Raw genomic sequence first — 15,493 nt, 5'->3', positions numbered from 1 at the left:
GACACTAAATTACGTGTCAGTACCATTTAACTCGTAAACTTGATCTGAGCGATTGCCTAAGACTACTGAGATTAAAAGTTAGGTCAACAAATTTTTACTCTGTGGTTAACCCTTTTATTCAAATCTTTGACTTTACAATTTTTCTTCCACGCTCTCTTCTTTATTTCTTTCATTTGACAATAATATTTCATTCTAAAGAACAACGAAATTGTTTAAATTGATTTGGGGATAAGATGAAAGGAATCGTGTACTGTCAATATAGCTCTCTAAAACAGATTCACGTTATTGTAGTTGGGATAGATCTGTATGATCAGTCTTGTTTGTTTTTAGACTTCATTGAGCATAATTAGTCGGTCCACGATTATTTTATTATGGCAGAGGTTTAGACGTCTCTAAAATTCGATTTTGATTTGTTATGGCAGAGACTGTAAAGAATGACGGTACCTAATTAATTTGGAAGAGTGTACTTTTTAATATAAAAAATTTGATTTTGAAACAGATTGTAACTTGAAATGATAGGTAACCTGGTTATTTATCTTTGAGTTGTTTTTTTTCCTTTTTGTGAATGGGCAAATCAGAATATATAGTTGTAGGTATCTTTATATAGCAGTTCACGATAATAGTTAAGCATGTACCTAAATCATAAATTATCTTGGGTTTTACAATAATTTGGTTAAGGATACATTTAATTGCCTTGGAATAAACAGTTGCATGTAGAATAATCTAATTGATCAAATCATCTTGAATGTTTGACCATCTAATTTGTTTATATTGCTTTCTTTCAAATAAAAAATTTGCATTTCTTTCTGTCATATTCATACAGATTTAAATTAAATCTTTGACATGACAATATTATATATATTATTGTAAATAATAGATGGTGTAGTTGTTTAATAAGAATTTTATACATTTTAGTATTTTATTTATCTTTATATGGAATAATTTTGTTTGCTTTCATTATGTCAATTGTATTTATGCATACTAAAAAATAACGCAATGGAAGATTCATTATTCTATTGATAATAGATAAATCTTTACAATAATGAATTTTTGTAATATGTTGGGTCTATTTTCCATTAAGGTTTTTCTAGCTGAAAAGATTGAATATTTGTTTTTGGTTATTGTCCTTTTAATTTTCAGATTGTCAAGCTTATCCAACATCTTTTTCCTAATATTTGGTAGTAGAGCTTGGTTTAAGTTCTCTTTGAAGGATTAAAGTTTATTTCTTCCTATAATTCTTTCTTTAGTAGTAGGTATGAACCTAAGATTCTATGAGTGAATTTGAATGATGGGAAGCACAAAGATAGATAGAGAATAAGAGTGGAAAGAATTTTGGGTTTTGAAAAATAAACTAAAAGAGTTATTTGCTAATAGACATCAATGGATTGATGAATAATGATACCAGACATGTATGATCCTTATTTTAGACTCACAAGTTATGTAACTAGTCATAGTCCAAAGGAAGATTTGGTAGATCAAATTGACCTCCAACACGTGGATGTTTCTAAGAGTATATTTGTGCTTACTAATTTATCATTGAAATTATTAAAGAAGTTAGTCTACATGGTTTTCTTTCCTAGCCTAATCTAGGTTATGATAATAATACACATGCATATATCATCCACATTCTTGGGTTTACATATTTTCTACCATGGCATGAAACACAATTTACTTTGAATTAGTAAGGGATCTAGAAATAGTCAACATTTCCAACAACTAAAGGGACCAAAGGATGTAAATAACCTTGGGTGGATGGGACAATTTTTTTTTGAAAAAGAACTCCATCATTCTTCTTTTAGTTCCTTTAAATATAAGGGTATTTCATGTATTATTCACCAATAAAATAGTTTACTAATAAACTGAGAAAATTTAGATAATAGCTTACAACGCATCAATAAATTGTGAGTGTCTTATTTGGAAGGTCTTCGGTGCTAGTTTGTGGTGACTGGTTGGGGAAGTATTGTACATACTTCATAAACTCTTTGGGGTTCAGAGTAGCACCCAATTTTATTTTTTGGGTCGTGGTTGACATTGTGGTTGATGTACGGCCAACGTGTTGTAACCTTAAAGTGGCATAAAAATACTTGTATAAAAGGGATTAGGGTTAGGGATTATTTCATTATAGTGACGCAAAATTGGTTCTTGCGGCAGTATTGAGATGTAAGGAATTACAGATTGTAATTAGGTTATAATAATTGGATCATAATATTATTGGACTTTCTATTTGGTGGACGTAGCCCAGGGATTGGGTGAACCACATTAAATCCTGGTGTCGTGTTTTTTTTCTGTGTGATCTATTATTTTCTGTTATTGGTTATATTTTTATGTAATTGTTATTTTTGTCTGTGGTTTAATCCTAACAAGTGGTATCAGAGTGAGGTTTTTGTTTTTCAGTTATCCTTTGCAAGAAAGTCTCACAGTTGAGTGGGAGTCTCACGATCGAGTGGGAGTAATGGCAGATGAGGGTAAGCTGAGGGTTGATAGGTTTAATGGGCATGACTTTTAGTTACGAAAGATGTAAATGGAAGACTATCTTTATCAAAAGGATTTATGGAATCCATTGGAAGGAAAAGCCAAGAATCAGGGATCTATATCAAATGATGAATGAGATCTTTTAGAGAGAAAGGCACTTGGAAGCATTTGATTATGCCTGGCACAATCGATGGTATTTAATATTAAAAAAGCGAAGACAACAGAAGAGTTGATGAAAACCCTAGCAACACTATATGAAAAGCTCTCTGCTTCAAGCAAGGTATTTCTCATGAAGCATTTATTTAATATAAAAATGGCAGAAGGTGGATCTGTTGTGGATCGTTTAAATGGGTTTAATACTATTACTAGTCAGTTATCTTCTGTGGATATCAAATTTGATGAAGAAATTAGGGCTCTCTTGATTTTGTATTCTTTGCCTAAATGCTAGAATGGCTTGGTAATGGTTGTGAGTAATTTTGTTCCTAGATCTAGTACCCTAAGATATGATGATGTGATCAATGTTATTTTAAGTGAGGAAACTTGTAGAAAATTCTTAGGAAGATCTACATCTGGAAGTGCTTCGAATGCACAAAGTTGAGGCAGAATGACTGAGAGAGGAAGTAATTCTAGAAATTAGGGGAAATCAAGAGGGAAGTCAAAGGGGAGGAGGTCTCAATCGAGAGGACTAAATGACTACTGGTACTATGGGAAACTAGGGCATAAAAAGAAAGATTGTTGGAATTGAAAGAAAAATGAAGGAGATAAACCAGATGGAGACAAGGAGGCAAATGTGGCAAGTAACAAATCCAAAGAGGATACTTTGGTTCTATTTTTAGAAAGTGTTGATGATTCATGGCTTTTAGATTCTAGTGCTTCATTTCATGCTACGCCTCATAAAGGCTATTTCATTGATTATGTCCAAGGGGATTTTGAGCTTGTTTATTTGGGGGATTATGAACCTTGTCAGATTGTTGGAAAGGGAAAAGTTAAGATTAAGTTGCAAAATGGGAATCATTGGCCACTACATGAGGTAAGACATGTTTCAAGGTTGAGTAAGAATTTAATTTCAATAGTCCAACTCGGTGATGAGGGTTGTGTTGTTACTTTTAATGATAAAAGTTGGAAGGTTACAAAAGGTCCCCTTGTAGTAGCAAAAGTTGTGAAAGTAGGCATCTTATATCTTTGTACAGGTCATATTGTTCCTTCTACTTTAATTGTTTCAGAAAAAATAAATGTTTAGGAACAATTGTTGTAGTTGAGCAAGGAGAACAAATAGCTACTGTAAGTTTTGATACAACACTGTGACACAATAAACTTGGGCACATTAGTGAGAAAGGTATAAAAGTACTTCATTCAAAGAAAGTTCTACTAGGTCTGAAATGTGTTAATATGGATTTCTATGAAAGTTGTGTGTATGGAAAACAAAAGAGAATGAGTTTTGTAAAGATTGGGAAGGAAAACAAAAAGGAGAAATTAGAGCTTGTGCATACCGATGTATGGGGACTGGCTCAAGTATCTTCCCTTGGAGGCTCTCATTATTATGTTACATTTATTGATGATGCAACTAGAAAGGTATGTATTTATTTCCTTAGATAGAAATATGATGTATTTCAAACTTTTAAGAAATGGAAATGCTTGGTTGAAAATGAGACTGGTAGGAAATTAAAATTTCTTAGATCTGATAATGATGGTGAGTATCATAGTCATGAATTTGAAGATTATTGCTCGATTAATGGTATTCATAGACATGCAACTATTCCAAGGACTTCACAAGTAAATTGAGTGGTTGAACACATGAACATGACTATAATGGTGTGTGCAAGGAGCATGAGGTTGCATGTTGGGTTGCACTTTCACAAGTGGGTGGAGGCTATCAATACTGCTATATATTTGATTAATAGAGCTTCCTCTAGTCCTTTGGGTTGTGGTATTCTAGAGGAAGCATGGACTGTAAGGTGAGTTATTCTTTTCTCAAAACCTTCGATTGTGAAGCATTTGCTCACATAGATTCTGAAAATAGAACCAAGGTAGAAGCCAAGTCAAAGAAATATGTATTTTTTGGATATGGAAATAATGGATTTGGTTATAGGCTTTGGGATTTTGAAAATCATAAAATTGTAAGAAGTAGGGATTTCATATTCAATGAGAAAGTGTTGTACAAAGATTTGTTGTAGCAACATGAGAAGAAAGAAGATGATTATGTAGTGTTGGATGATAATTCAAAAGATGATGTTCTAGCCATTCCTCATGATGTGCAACAACCACACCAATAAATACCACACACACCAATGAATGTTTGATGGTCAACAAGGCAAATTGGACCTCCAAAAAGATTTTCTCCCTCTTTGTATTCAATTTTACTTACTAATGTTGGTGAACTTGAATGTTATGATGAAGTTGTGTAGGTGGATACTAAAATTCAGTGGGAGTTTGCAATGAAAGATGAAATGGACTCTTTGCTAAAAAATAAGACTTGGGATTTATGCAAGTTGCCTACAAGTAAAGGGCTTTACAGAATAAATGGGTTTACAGGTTAAAAGAAAAAGATGAAGGTAATAAAATATTTAAAGCTAGGTTAGTTGTAAAAGGATTTGCACAGAAAAAGGGCATTGATTTTGATGAGATATTTTCTCTTGTTGTTAAAATGACTTCTATCCATACTGTTTTAAGTATTGTGGCTACTGAAGATTTGTGTTTAGAGTAGCTTAATGTTAAAATAGCCTTCTTTCAGCCATGGGGATTTGAGGTCAAAGGTAAGGAGAACTTAGTGTGCAAATTGAAGAAAAGTTTATATGGCTTGAAGCAAGCACCTCAAAAATGATACCTATAATTTGATAGTTTTATGCATGGGCATGGATACAATAGGTGTCATTTAGATCATTGTATTTACTCTAAGAGCTTGGATGATGACAGCTACATTATTTTATGTTTATATGTTGATGATATGCTTGTAGTTGGGTCTAACATGGATCATATTAAGGGGCTGAAACACCAATTAGCACATGCATTTTCTATGAAGGATTTGGGGGCAGCAAAACAAATCCTTGCTATGAAGATTTGCAAAGATAGGAAGAATAGAAAATTGATGCTATCTGAGACTAATTATGTTGAGAAGGTTTGCAATGTTTCTCTATAGAGAATAACTTTCTCTATGGAGAATGCTAAAGCTATTAGCACACCTTTACCTGGTCATTTCAAATTGACTAAGGAGATGTGTCCTAAGACACAAGAAGAGGAGGATAAGATGTCCAAGGTACCCTATGCTTTGGATGTAGGAAGTTTGATGTATGCTATGGTATGTACAAGGCCAAATATTGCACATGCAGTGGGAGTCATTAGTAGGTATATGAGTCATCTAGGAATTGAGCATTGGAATGCAGTCAAGTGGATTCTTAGATATTTGAGAGGAACATTCAATAAGTGTTTACACTTTGGGGGCTTTACTACTGATTTACAAGGCTATGTTGACTTAGATTTGGCAAGGGATATTGATACTAGATGAAGTACTACAAGTTATGTCTTTATTGTTGGTGGGGTAGCCACGAGCTGGGTTTCTAGGTTACAAAAGGTTAATGCTTTATCCACTATAGAGGCGGAGTATGTTGTTCCTATAGAGGAAGCCAAGGAGATGATATGGCTTTAGTTTTTCTTAAAAGAATTGGGACATCCTTAAAAGGATAATTATTTCTTTATAGATAGTCAGAGTTCCATTTATCTTACAAAGAATTTAGCTCTGCATTCAAAGACCAAACACATATGGTTGTGGTACCATTTGATTTAGTCAGTTTTGGAGGATGGATAGTTAAAGCTAGACAAGATACATATAGATGACAAACCATTAGATATATTTATGAAGGTAGTAACAAGGGAGAAGTTGAACTCCTTTTCAGCTTTAGATGGTCCTCTAGACCGAACATGCATAAAAGAATAACAAGGTCTAGGGTGGTTTAATCCTGTGGGAGCCCCATGTGGTAGTAGTATTGCTATAGGATTAGTGTCCAAGTGGGAGATTGTTGTCTAGTGTGGAGTCTGATCAGTTCCCAAGTGGGAGATTGTTAGTTTGTGGTGACTAATTCGGTAAGTATTGTACATCATAAATTCTTTGGGTCCATGACTAACATATGGCCGAAATATGGATGACATGTTGTAACCCTAAAGTGGCATAAAAATACTTGTATAAAAGAGATTAGGGTTAGGGATTGTTTCATTGTAGGGATGCAAAATTGGTTCTTGTGGTGGTATTGAGCTATAAAGAATTACATATTGTAATCAGGTTATAATCACTAGATCGTAATATTATTGGACTTGCTATTTTGTGGATGTAGCCCAGGGATTCGGTGAACCACATTAAATCTTAGTTTCTCGTGTTTTTTTTGTGTAATCTATTATTTCATGTTATTGGTTATATTTTGCATGTAATTGTTATTTTTGTCCATGGTTTAATCCTAACATTGGGTTCAAGTGTACTCAAGATTAAAATATATTAATACTTAATCTGACAATAATAATAAAATGAATACTAAAGAATCTAGACTTTGAACAATATCTATAAAAAAATGGGAGAAACTTTTTAATTAAGATTTTTTTACATTATTATTTCTAACACTAACCATGCAAAAGAAATACAACAATTAGAAAATTATTGATTTTGGTGTTCCCACTATAGTACATAATGTAGATACACCAGTCATTACATAATCTCACTCCCTATAGTCATATCAATGCTCTACCCCACTACAAGAAATATGTAAGAAGTTTTGAGTTTATATTCACAAGATTGTCATGCGATTGGTCAATTAATAAGATATATATTGAAATATCTACCCTTTATTCTCATGTTTGCAAATCAATGGTTGGTAATCCTATCTAATATATTGGTTGAAATTGCTAATAAATTTTACTTAAAATATATAAAAAATAATATTGGATGATAACTACATTCCATGTATCAATAAAATTTCCAGTAGAAATGATGAAATATAGTTTAGAAACTTAAATTATTGCTTATTGATTTATTAGATGTTTCAAAGTAAATAAGTGAGAATGAGAATTTATATGCATAGATTAATGTCTTCCTATTAATGTTTGGTAGTTTGAGTTGGATAAATTCATGAAACTAAATTGAAGTTACATATATATATTATATATTAAATGTATGATATTTATATATATCATATATGTGTATGTAGATAAATAAAAAATTATCCATGTCTATTCATATCTCATCCAATATAAGAGAAATTGCTTCCATTTGGAGAGCACATACATTAACAGGTAGTACAAATACGCGTGCAGAAATGAACATGGTATCAGAGCTAGACCATGAATATAATATGCAATTTTGAAATACTAGCAAGAGTTTACATCAAACAAGATAATTGTCAGCAAGAGGAGATTCTAAAGAGGCTCTATCATGATCTCTCAAATAGTTGTGAATAACATAGCCAAAGTATGTATAAACCATTACAAACCGAGTACCCTTTTTTATACAATTCTATGGTAGTGTGAATCTGGGTGGCACCAATATTTGCTTTCACCTTCTCTATTTGCACAGGAGTTGGAGTCAGAGTTTTCCATAATTACAGGTCTCAATATATTAGGGAAAGGATACATCTTCATTTAGTTTTGATGTGAATCTTAGTGCAATACAACTTTGAATAATAATAAAAGTTCAAAATGATCAAAATGACTGATTACATATAAATATTAAATCACATCTAGAGTGATTATTAGAATTATAGTTGAACGCCATTTTTTTAACCACTATGAAAGAGAAATGGAACCATAATTGGATGTGATAGCAAGACAAGGTAAGTGAACTATATAACTAACACATTCTGAATCAATGACATGATTGGAGCGTGGACAAAAAATGCATGTTAAAAAAGGTGGAAATATTTAAAATGACTAATCAATTGCCCTGTCCACATATATTACATGAGTCCTTGAATAACCAAGGTGGCGAGGATAGTAATGATAATCTCTAAGGTGGTTGGTTAACATAAACCAGTTTGGCTTCTACAATAGAACACACCTATAGTATGATTTAAAACAATCTAGAACAAATCAAAACATAGATTAAACTCTTCAACCAAATTCATTTAGATGGTTCATAAAAAATAAGGTTTGTTTATCCCTTGGAACCCATCTATTATTATAAAATGAACAATCTGAACGAATCAAAATACAGCTTAAATTCTTCAGCCAAATTCATTAGAATAGTTCGCTTGAAATCAGATTCAATTCTCAGAAAGCATTCATCTATTAGTATATAAACAAATTGAAATTTAGATTAAATTATTCATCAAGGTTTTTAGTTGACTTATCTAGAATCAGTTACATTTCTCCAGAAAAATTGGTCTATTAATATGATTTAAAATTAAACATCTGAACTAAAAAAACTTAAACAAATCTAAAGTTAGATTTATACCTTTTCCATAGAAGGAAGAGCTGTAAAGAAGTCTGTAAGTGGTTGATTGAACTCTTGTAAAGATGAAATGTGGTCGGCATCTCTAGGGTCAATACCAGCACTTGCCATGTCAAGGGAAGAAACAGTGTGACCCGCTTTCACAAGAAGATCTGCAACTTTATACCAACACCATCCTCCAAAGGTTGCTCCATGCGCCATCACAAAGTGACATCCCTTTTCCTTAACCACATTTTTATCCATGTTGTAGCTCTTAAAGTTTCAGAAATGATAGGTAGAAGGCTAATATATCAAGGCTGCAGTTTACCTATGGACACTAAATTACGTGTCAGTACCATTTAACTTGTAAACTTGATGTGAGCGATTGCCTAAGACTACTGAGATTAAAAGTTAGGTCAACAAATTTTTACACTGTGGTTAACCCTTTTATTCAAATCTTTGACTTCACAATTTTTCTTCCACGCTATCTTCTTTATTTCTTTCATTTGACAATAATATTTCATTCTAAAGAACAAGGAAAATGTTTAAATTGATTTGGGGATAAGATGAAAGGAATCGTGTACTGTCAATATAGCTCTCTAAAACAGATTCACGTTATTGTAGTTGGGATAGATTGAGCATATTAGTCGGTCCACAATTATTTTATTATACCTTATTTTAAGGTAATCTGCATTAGAATTGTTCTAAGAGGTTTAGACGTCTCTAAAATTCGATTTTGATTTGTTATGGCAGAGACTGTAAAGAATGATGGTACCTAATTAATTTGTAAGAGTGTACTATTTTATATATAAAAATTGATTTTGAAACAGATTGTTACTTGAAATGATATGTAACCTGGTTATTTATCTTTGAGTTGTTTTTTCCCTTTTTATGAATGGGCAAATCAGAATATATAGTTGTAGGTATCTTAGCCTTTATATAACAGTTCACGATAGTAGTTAAGCAGTATCTAAATCATAAATTATCTTGGGTTTTACAATAATTTGGTTAAAGATACATTTAATTACCTTGGAATAAACAGTTACATGTAGAATAATCTAATTGATCAAATCATCTTGAATGTTTGACAATCTAAACTTTTTCATATTGTTTTCTTTCAAATATAAAATTTGCATTTCTTTCTCTCATATTCATACAGATTTAAATTGAATATTTGACATGACAATATTATATATATTATTGTAATTAATAGATAGTGTAGTTGTTTCAATAATCGTGTTTTTTTTTTTTTTAATGGAGTAATTTTGTTTGCTTTCAATGTGTCAATTGTATTTAAGCATACTAAAAAATGAGGCAATGGATCTATTTTCATTAAGGTTTTCCTAGGTGAAAAGATTGAATATTTTCTTTTTCTTTTTTATTTATTTATTATTGTCCTTTAAATTTCAGATTGTTAAGCTTATCCAACATCTTTTTCCTAATATTTGGTAGTAGAACTTGGTTTAAGTTCTCTTTGAAGGATTAAAGTTTATTTCTTCCTATAATCCTTTCTTTAGTAGTAGGTATGAACCTAATATTCTATGAGTAAATTTGAATGATGGGAAGCACAAAGATAGATAGAGAAAAATAGTGGAAAGAATTTTGGGTTTTAAAAAATAAAGTAAAATAGTTATTTGCTGATAGACATCAATGAATTGATGAATAATGATACTAGACATGTATGACCCTTATTTTAGACTCACAAGTTATGTAACTTGTCATAGTCCAAAGGAAGAAATGGTAAATCAAATCGACGTCCAACACACAGATGTTTCCAAGTGTATATTTGTGCTTGCTAATTTATCTTTGAAATTATTATATAAGTTAGTCTACATGGTTTTCTTTCCTAGCCTACTCTAGGTGATGATAATAATACACATGCATATATCATCCACGTTGTTGGGTTTACATACTTTCTAGCATGACATGAATCACAATTTAATTTGAATTGGTAAGGGATCTAGAAATAGTCAACATTTCCAACAACTAAAGGGACCAAAGGATGTAAATAACCTTCGGTGGATAGGACAATTTTTTTTTGAAAAAGAACTCCATCATTCTTCTTTTAGTTCCTTTTAATACAAGGGTATTTCATGTATTATTCACCAATAAAATGGTTTACTAATAATCAAAGATAATTTAGGTAAGAGTTTACAATGCATCAGTAAATTGTGAGCCTCTCATTTGGGAGGTCTTGGGTTCAAATGTACTCAAGAATAAAGTATATTAATAATTAATCTAACAATAATAATAAAATGAATAATAAAGAATCTAGGCTTCAACCAATTACCTATAAAAAATGGGAGAAATTTTTTTATTAAGATTTTTGTACATTATTTTTTCTAACACTAACCATGCAAAAGAAATACAACAATTAGAAAATTATTGATTTTGGTGTTCCCACTATAGCACATAAAGTAGATTCACTAGATGTTACATAATCTCACTCCTTATAGACATATCAATGCTCCACCTCACTATAAAAAATATGTAAGAAGTTTTGAGTTTATATTCACAAGATTGTCACACGATTGGTCAATTAATAAGATATATATTGAAATATCTACCCTTTATTCTCATCTTTGCAAATTGACGGTTGGTAATCCTATCTAATATATTGGTTGAAATTTCTAATAACTTTTATTTAAAATATATAAAGAATAATATTGGATGATAACTACATTCCATGTATCAATAAAATTTATAATTAAATTTATAGTATAAATGATGCAATTTAATTTAGAAACTTAAATTATTGCTCATTGATTTATTAGATGTTTAAAAGTAAAATAGTTATGATGAGAATTTATATGCATAGATTAATGTCTTCCTATTAATGTTTGGTAGCTTTAGTTGGATAAATTAATGAGACTAAATTGAAGTTACATATATATTATATATTAAATGCATGATATTTATATATATCATATATATGTGTATGTAGCTAAATAAAAAATTATCTATGTATATCCACATTTCATCCAATATAAGAGAAATGACTTTCATTTGGAGTGCACATACATTGATAGGTAGTAAAAATGCATTTGCAGTGATCCTTAGACAAATCAACATGATATCATAACCAGGCCATGAATATAGTTTGCAATTTTAAAATACTAGCAAGAGTTTACATCAAACAAGATAATTGTCAGCAAGAGGAGATTCTAAAGAGGATCTATCATGATCTCTCAAATAGTTGTGGATAAAATATCTAAAGTATGTATAAACCATGACAAACCAAGTACCCTATTTCATACAATTCTATGGTGGTGTGAATCTGGGTGGTACCAATATTTTCTTTCACTTTCTCCATTTGCACATAGGAGTTGGAGTTAGAGTTTTACATAATCACAGGTCTCAATATAATAGGGAAAGGATAAATTTTGGTTTAGTTTTGATGTGAATCTTAGTGCAATACAACTTTGAATAATAAAAAATGATCAAAATGACTGATTACATATAAATATTAAATCACATCTAGAGTGATTATTAGAATTATAGTTGAATGCCATTTTTTTAACCAATATGAAAGAGGGATGGAACCATAAATGGATGTAATAGAAAGACAAGGTAAGTGAACTATATGAAAAACACATTCTGAATCAACGACATGATTGGAGCATGGACAAAAAATGCATGTTAAAAAAGGCTGAAATATTAAAAGGACTGATCAATTGCCCTATCAACATATATTACATGAGTCCTTCAATAACCAAGATGGAGAGGATAGTAATGATAATCTCTAAGGTGGCTAGTTAACATAAACCAAACCCTGAGAAGATACAAGAATTAGAGGGACACATACGGTCTGGTTGGAAAAGAAGATACATGCAAAATAATAATAAAATGTGGTCTTACTGTCAGATAGTGTAGTAGGAAAATTCCTCACTCTACACTTAGTAAAATATGTAGGTGCCATGGTATCCTACCTGACTCACATGTGATAACCTCCAAATATTTAAAAGGAGATATAAAAAGGACAAATCATTAAATTATAAAGGGAAGTCACTAGATAACAAGAGACACAATGCGTCAAAGTTCCTGCCAATAATTGGAAAAGAAGGAAAATAGAGATTTATAGATAGAAAGGAAGGATAGAAAGAGACAACTAAAAGAGAGAATGATATGTGATTATAAGGACAAGTAACTTTGTAGAATGATAGAGAGAGTTGAAGTAAATTTAAAAAAATTAATAATTATAATATTTTAAGAAATATATAAATAACAATAGAAATCATATTATATAAATGAACTACTCATTTTTGCCAACTCAATTATAATTTGAAATATTTAATTTTAAAAAATAAATTGTTGATTACTTAATTCAAACTATGAAAATATCTAGTAAGTTTGAGGGGTAGTATTAGTTTAACATTTTGTAAAATGATATTAAAAAAATTAGAGCTAGATTGTAATATAATAGCTAGTAAAACATAATGTAAACTTTAAAAATAGCATTTTATAATTGGCAAAAATAAACACCAATGTAAAAATAATAAATATATTTAAAATAAGAAATATAAAATATTTAACTCTATATTTGAACTTGGTAAGAAAAATAAATTGTGATAATTAATATTGATTAGACATTATTTTTGTTCAAAATATAGTGAGGTGGAAGATAAACATATTACTTTTATGAAAATCTAATGAACATGTCACAAACGTGGAAAAGATAAAGTTGTAACTAATGCATTCATTATTGCATGCTAGAAAATATTTGTATTTTTGTTAGAGAAAATTGAATTTTCTCCCTACCAAAAATAGAATGTTCCAATAGAGTGAATGGAAAATGTGATTTATAAAATAATGAAAAATGTGAAAAAGATATAAACATTTGAAGTTTTTTTTAATCTTTTAAATCCTATGAGTTGATTGGTCAATTTAATTAAAAAATTGAATTGCACGAAAGCAATAGTATCTTGCCTTTGGCAGGAACTAATAAATCAAAATTGGTAAAAGTATAGTTGCCCATGTCAAACATCTTTAGTGGCAAAGGAGAAAGTGGTTGTCTTAGGGAATGTATAGAGATCATTGAAAGGAAATAATAAATAATAGATAACCACCCCTTAATGAAGGAACTAATGTGAATGGGATATAATATTATAATAATAAAGTATGGGAGAGAAGGTTTACCCAATAGGAAATAAAATTTAAGGAGAATTTATCACTTTATCATAGCATAGTATTACTATAAAGGGAGAATGAATGTGGCCTTAGGAATATGAAAAAAGAAACTAATTTCGCAAAGGGAAATTGAACTTAGTGGTAGAAATTGTCATGAGGATGTAACATTTAACAATATGAGATAAGTATTATTTTAAGAATAATTTCTAAATAATTGCATTCATAATATAGTAAACCTCTTTTATTCGTATTTCTTTTAGAGCTATATGCCTTCATCTATTCCTCTGAAAATATTACTACAGGGAAATGGAGATTGACTTTACAGTTAGAGGGCATTTGATACCTCTTAAAAAGTAACATTGGATGAGCAGTTATGAAGATTGATATTTAGAGGGATTCTAATGGGCTACCACCTATGTACATCATGATGAAGTAACAACTTCCAAATGATTATCACTTGTATTTGCAGAAGTTATTGAAAGGTGATGATCTTACAATAACTTAATTTTCTATTATGATGGATATCTAATGATATCTAGATACATATCATGATCGATTATACTTTGCATGCTCATATGGTAAGCATGTTGGCAATATGGTTAGATGGATGTATGAGCATTGTCATTTATGGAAACATATATTTTTTATATTTCATGATGTTATCAGAGTTATAAAATTGTCTAAGTGTTAGATAGTTTGCAATAATACATAGAAAATTTTGGTGTGTACGAATGATAGACTTCGAGTTAACTTATGCACAGTTGAGGATCAACACTTGACAATATCATGATGACGTATGTCAGTGCATAGACCTATATGGATAGTATGATGCAAGTTACAGTCAAAATACCAGTTCACGTAATTTACAAAATAGAACAAAGCATATTAGAGAATTATTGGATTACATGACTTTGTTTTGGGGACAAAATAATTGCTAAGTCATGATGGGTCGACATCCTAGATGTTTACCCCAAGTCATTTTTATATTTGATCAAGCATGTGATAGAATAAAGGTCGATTGAATAGAGATTTATTAATTTGGGAGATATAAGTAAAGTCTTATCTTGCACACATAAAGAGAGACAAATTTGAAGTATATGAGAACCAAATGATTGTGAAGAAGGCTTAAAAGATATGCAAGCCTTATGTGACGCAAAATTTGATGTATGATCTAAACAAGTGTGACATATAGCAGTAAGACAATATTTTATGTATACCTATTCTTGTGAAGAACTTAATTGTATATTGAATTTTAGGGAAACAAGCTCTTCTTTCATACATTGTATTTGATCTATGAACTCCTAACAACATTGAGGCTTTAAAGAAGGCCTAGTTCTCTAACAAGGACTCAAGAAATTATATGTACTTCGTAGACTCCTAATAGGGTCAATATCATTTATAGGCTTCTTTTTTTAATGAGTCATCTTGTGGGTATCATCTCCATTGAGGTTTTACCTTAGCTAGGGTTTCCCTAGTTAACAAATAATG

The 15,493-nt window shown here is 30.7% G+C and overlaps 1 protein-coding gene across 1 annotated transcript; it reads right to left on the bottom strand.

Annotated features, from left to right (window-relative positions):
• Window positions 1–8,351: 8,351 nt before the first annotated feature.
• Window positions 8,352–9,211, bottom strand: LOC149577604 (methylesterase 8-like). Its single transcript, XM_089790132.1, has 2 exons — window positions 8,903–9,211; window positions 8,352–8,490 (listed from the first exon to the last, which is right to left on the bottom strand). The coding sequence occupies exons 1-2, from the start codon at window positions 9,140–9,142 to the stop codon at window positions 8,380–8,382; spliced, it is 351 nt and encodes a 116-aa protein (XP_089646258.1). The 5' UTR covers window positions 9,143–9,211; the 3' UTR covers window positions 8,352–8,379.
• Between the last annotated feature and the right edge of the window lie 6,282 nt (window positions 9,212–15,493).

This window comes from Cupressus sempervirens, chromosome 1 (assembly GCF_028749045.1).
Source record: "Cupressus sempervirens isolate cs-2001-9-10 chromosome 1, ASM2874904v1, whole genome shotgun sequence".
NCBI lineage: Eukaryota > Viridiplantae > Streptophyta > Pinopsida > Cupressales > Cupressaceae > Cupressus > Cupressus sempervirens.
This window is presented reverse-complemented; position numbering and strand designations above follow the sequence as displayed.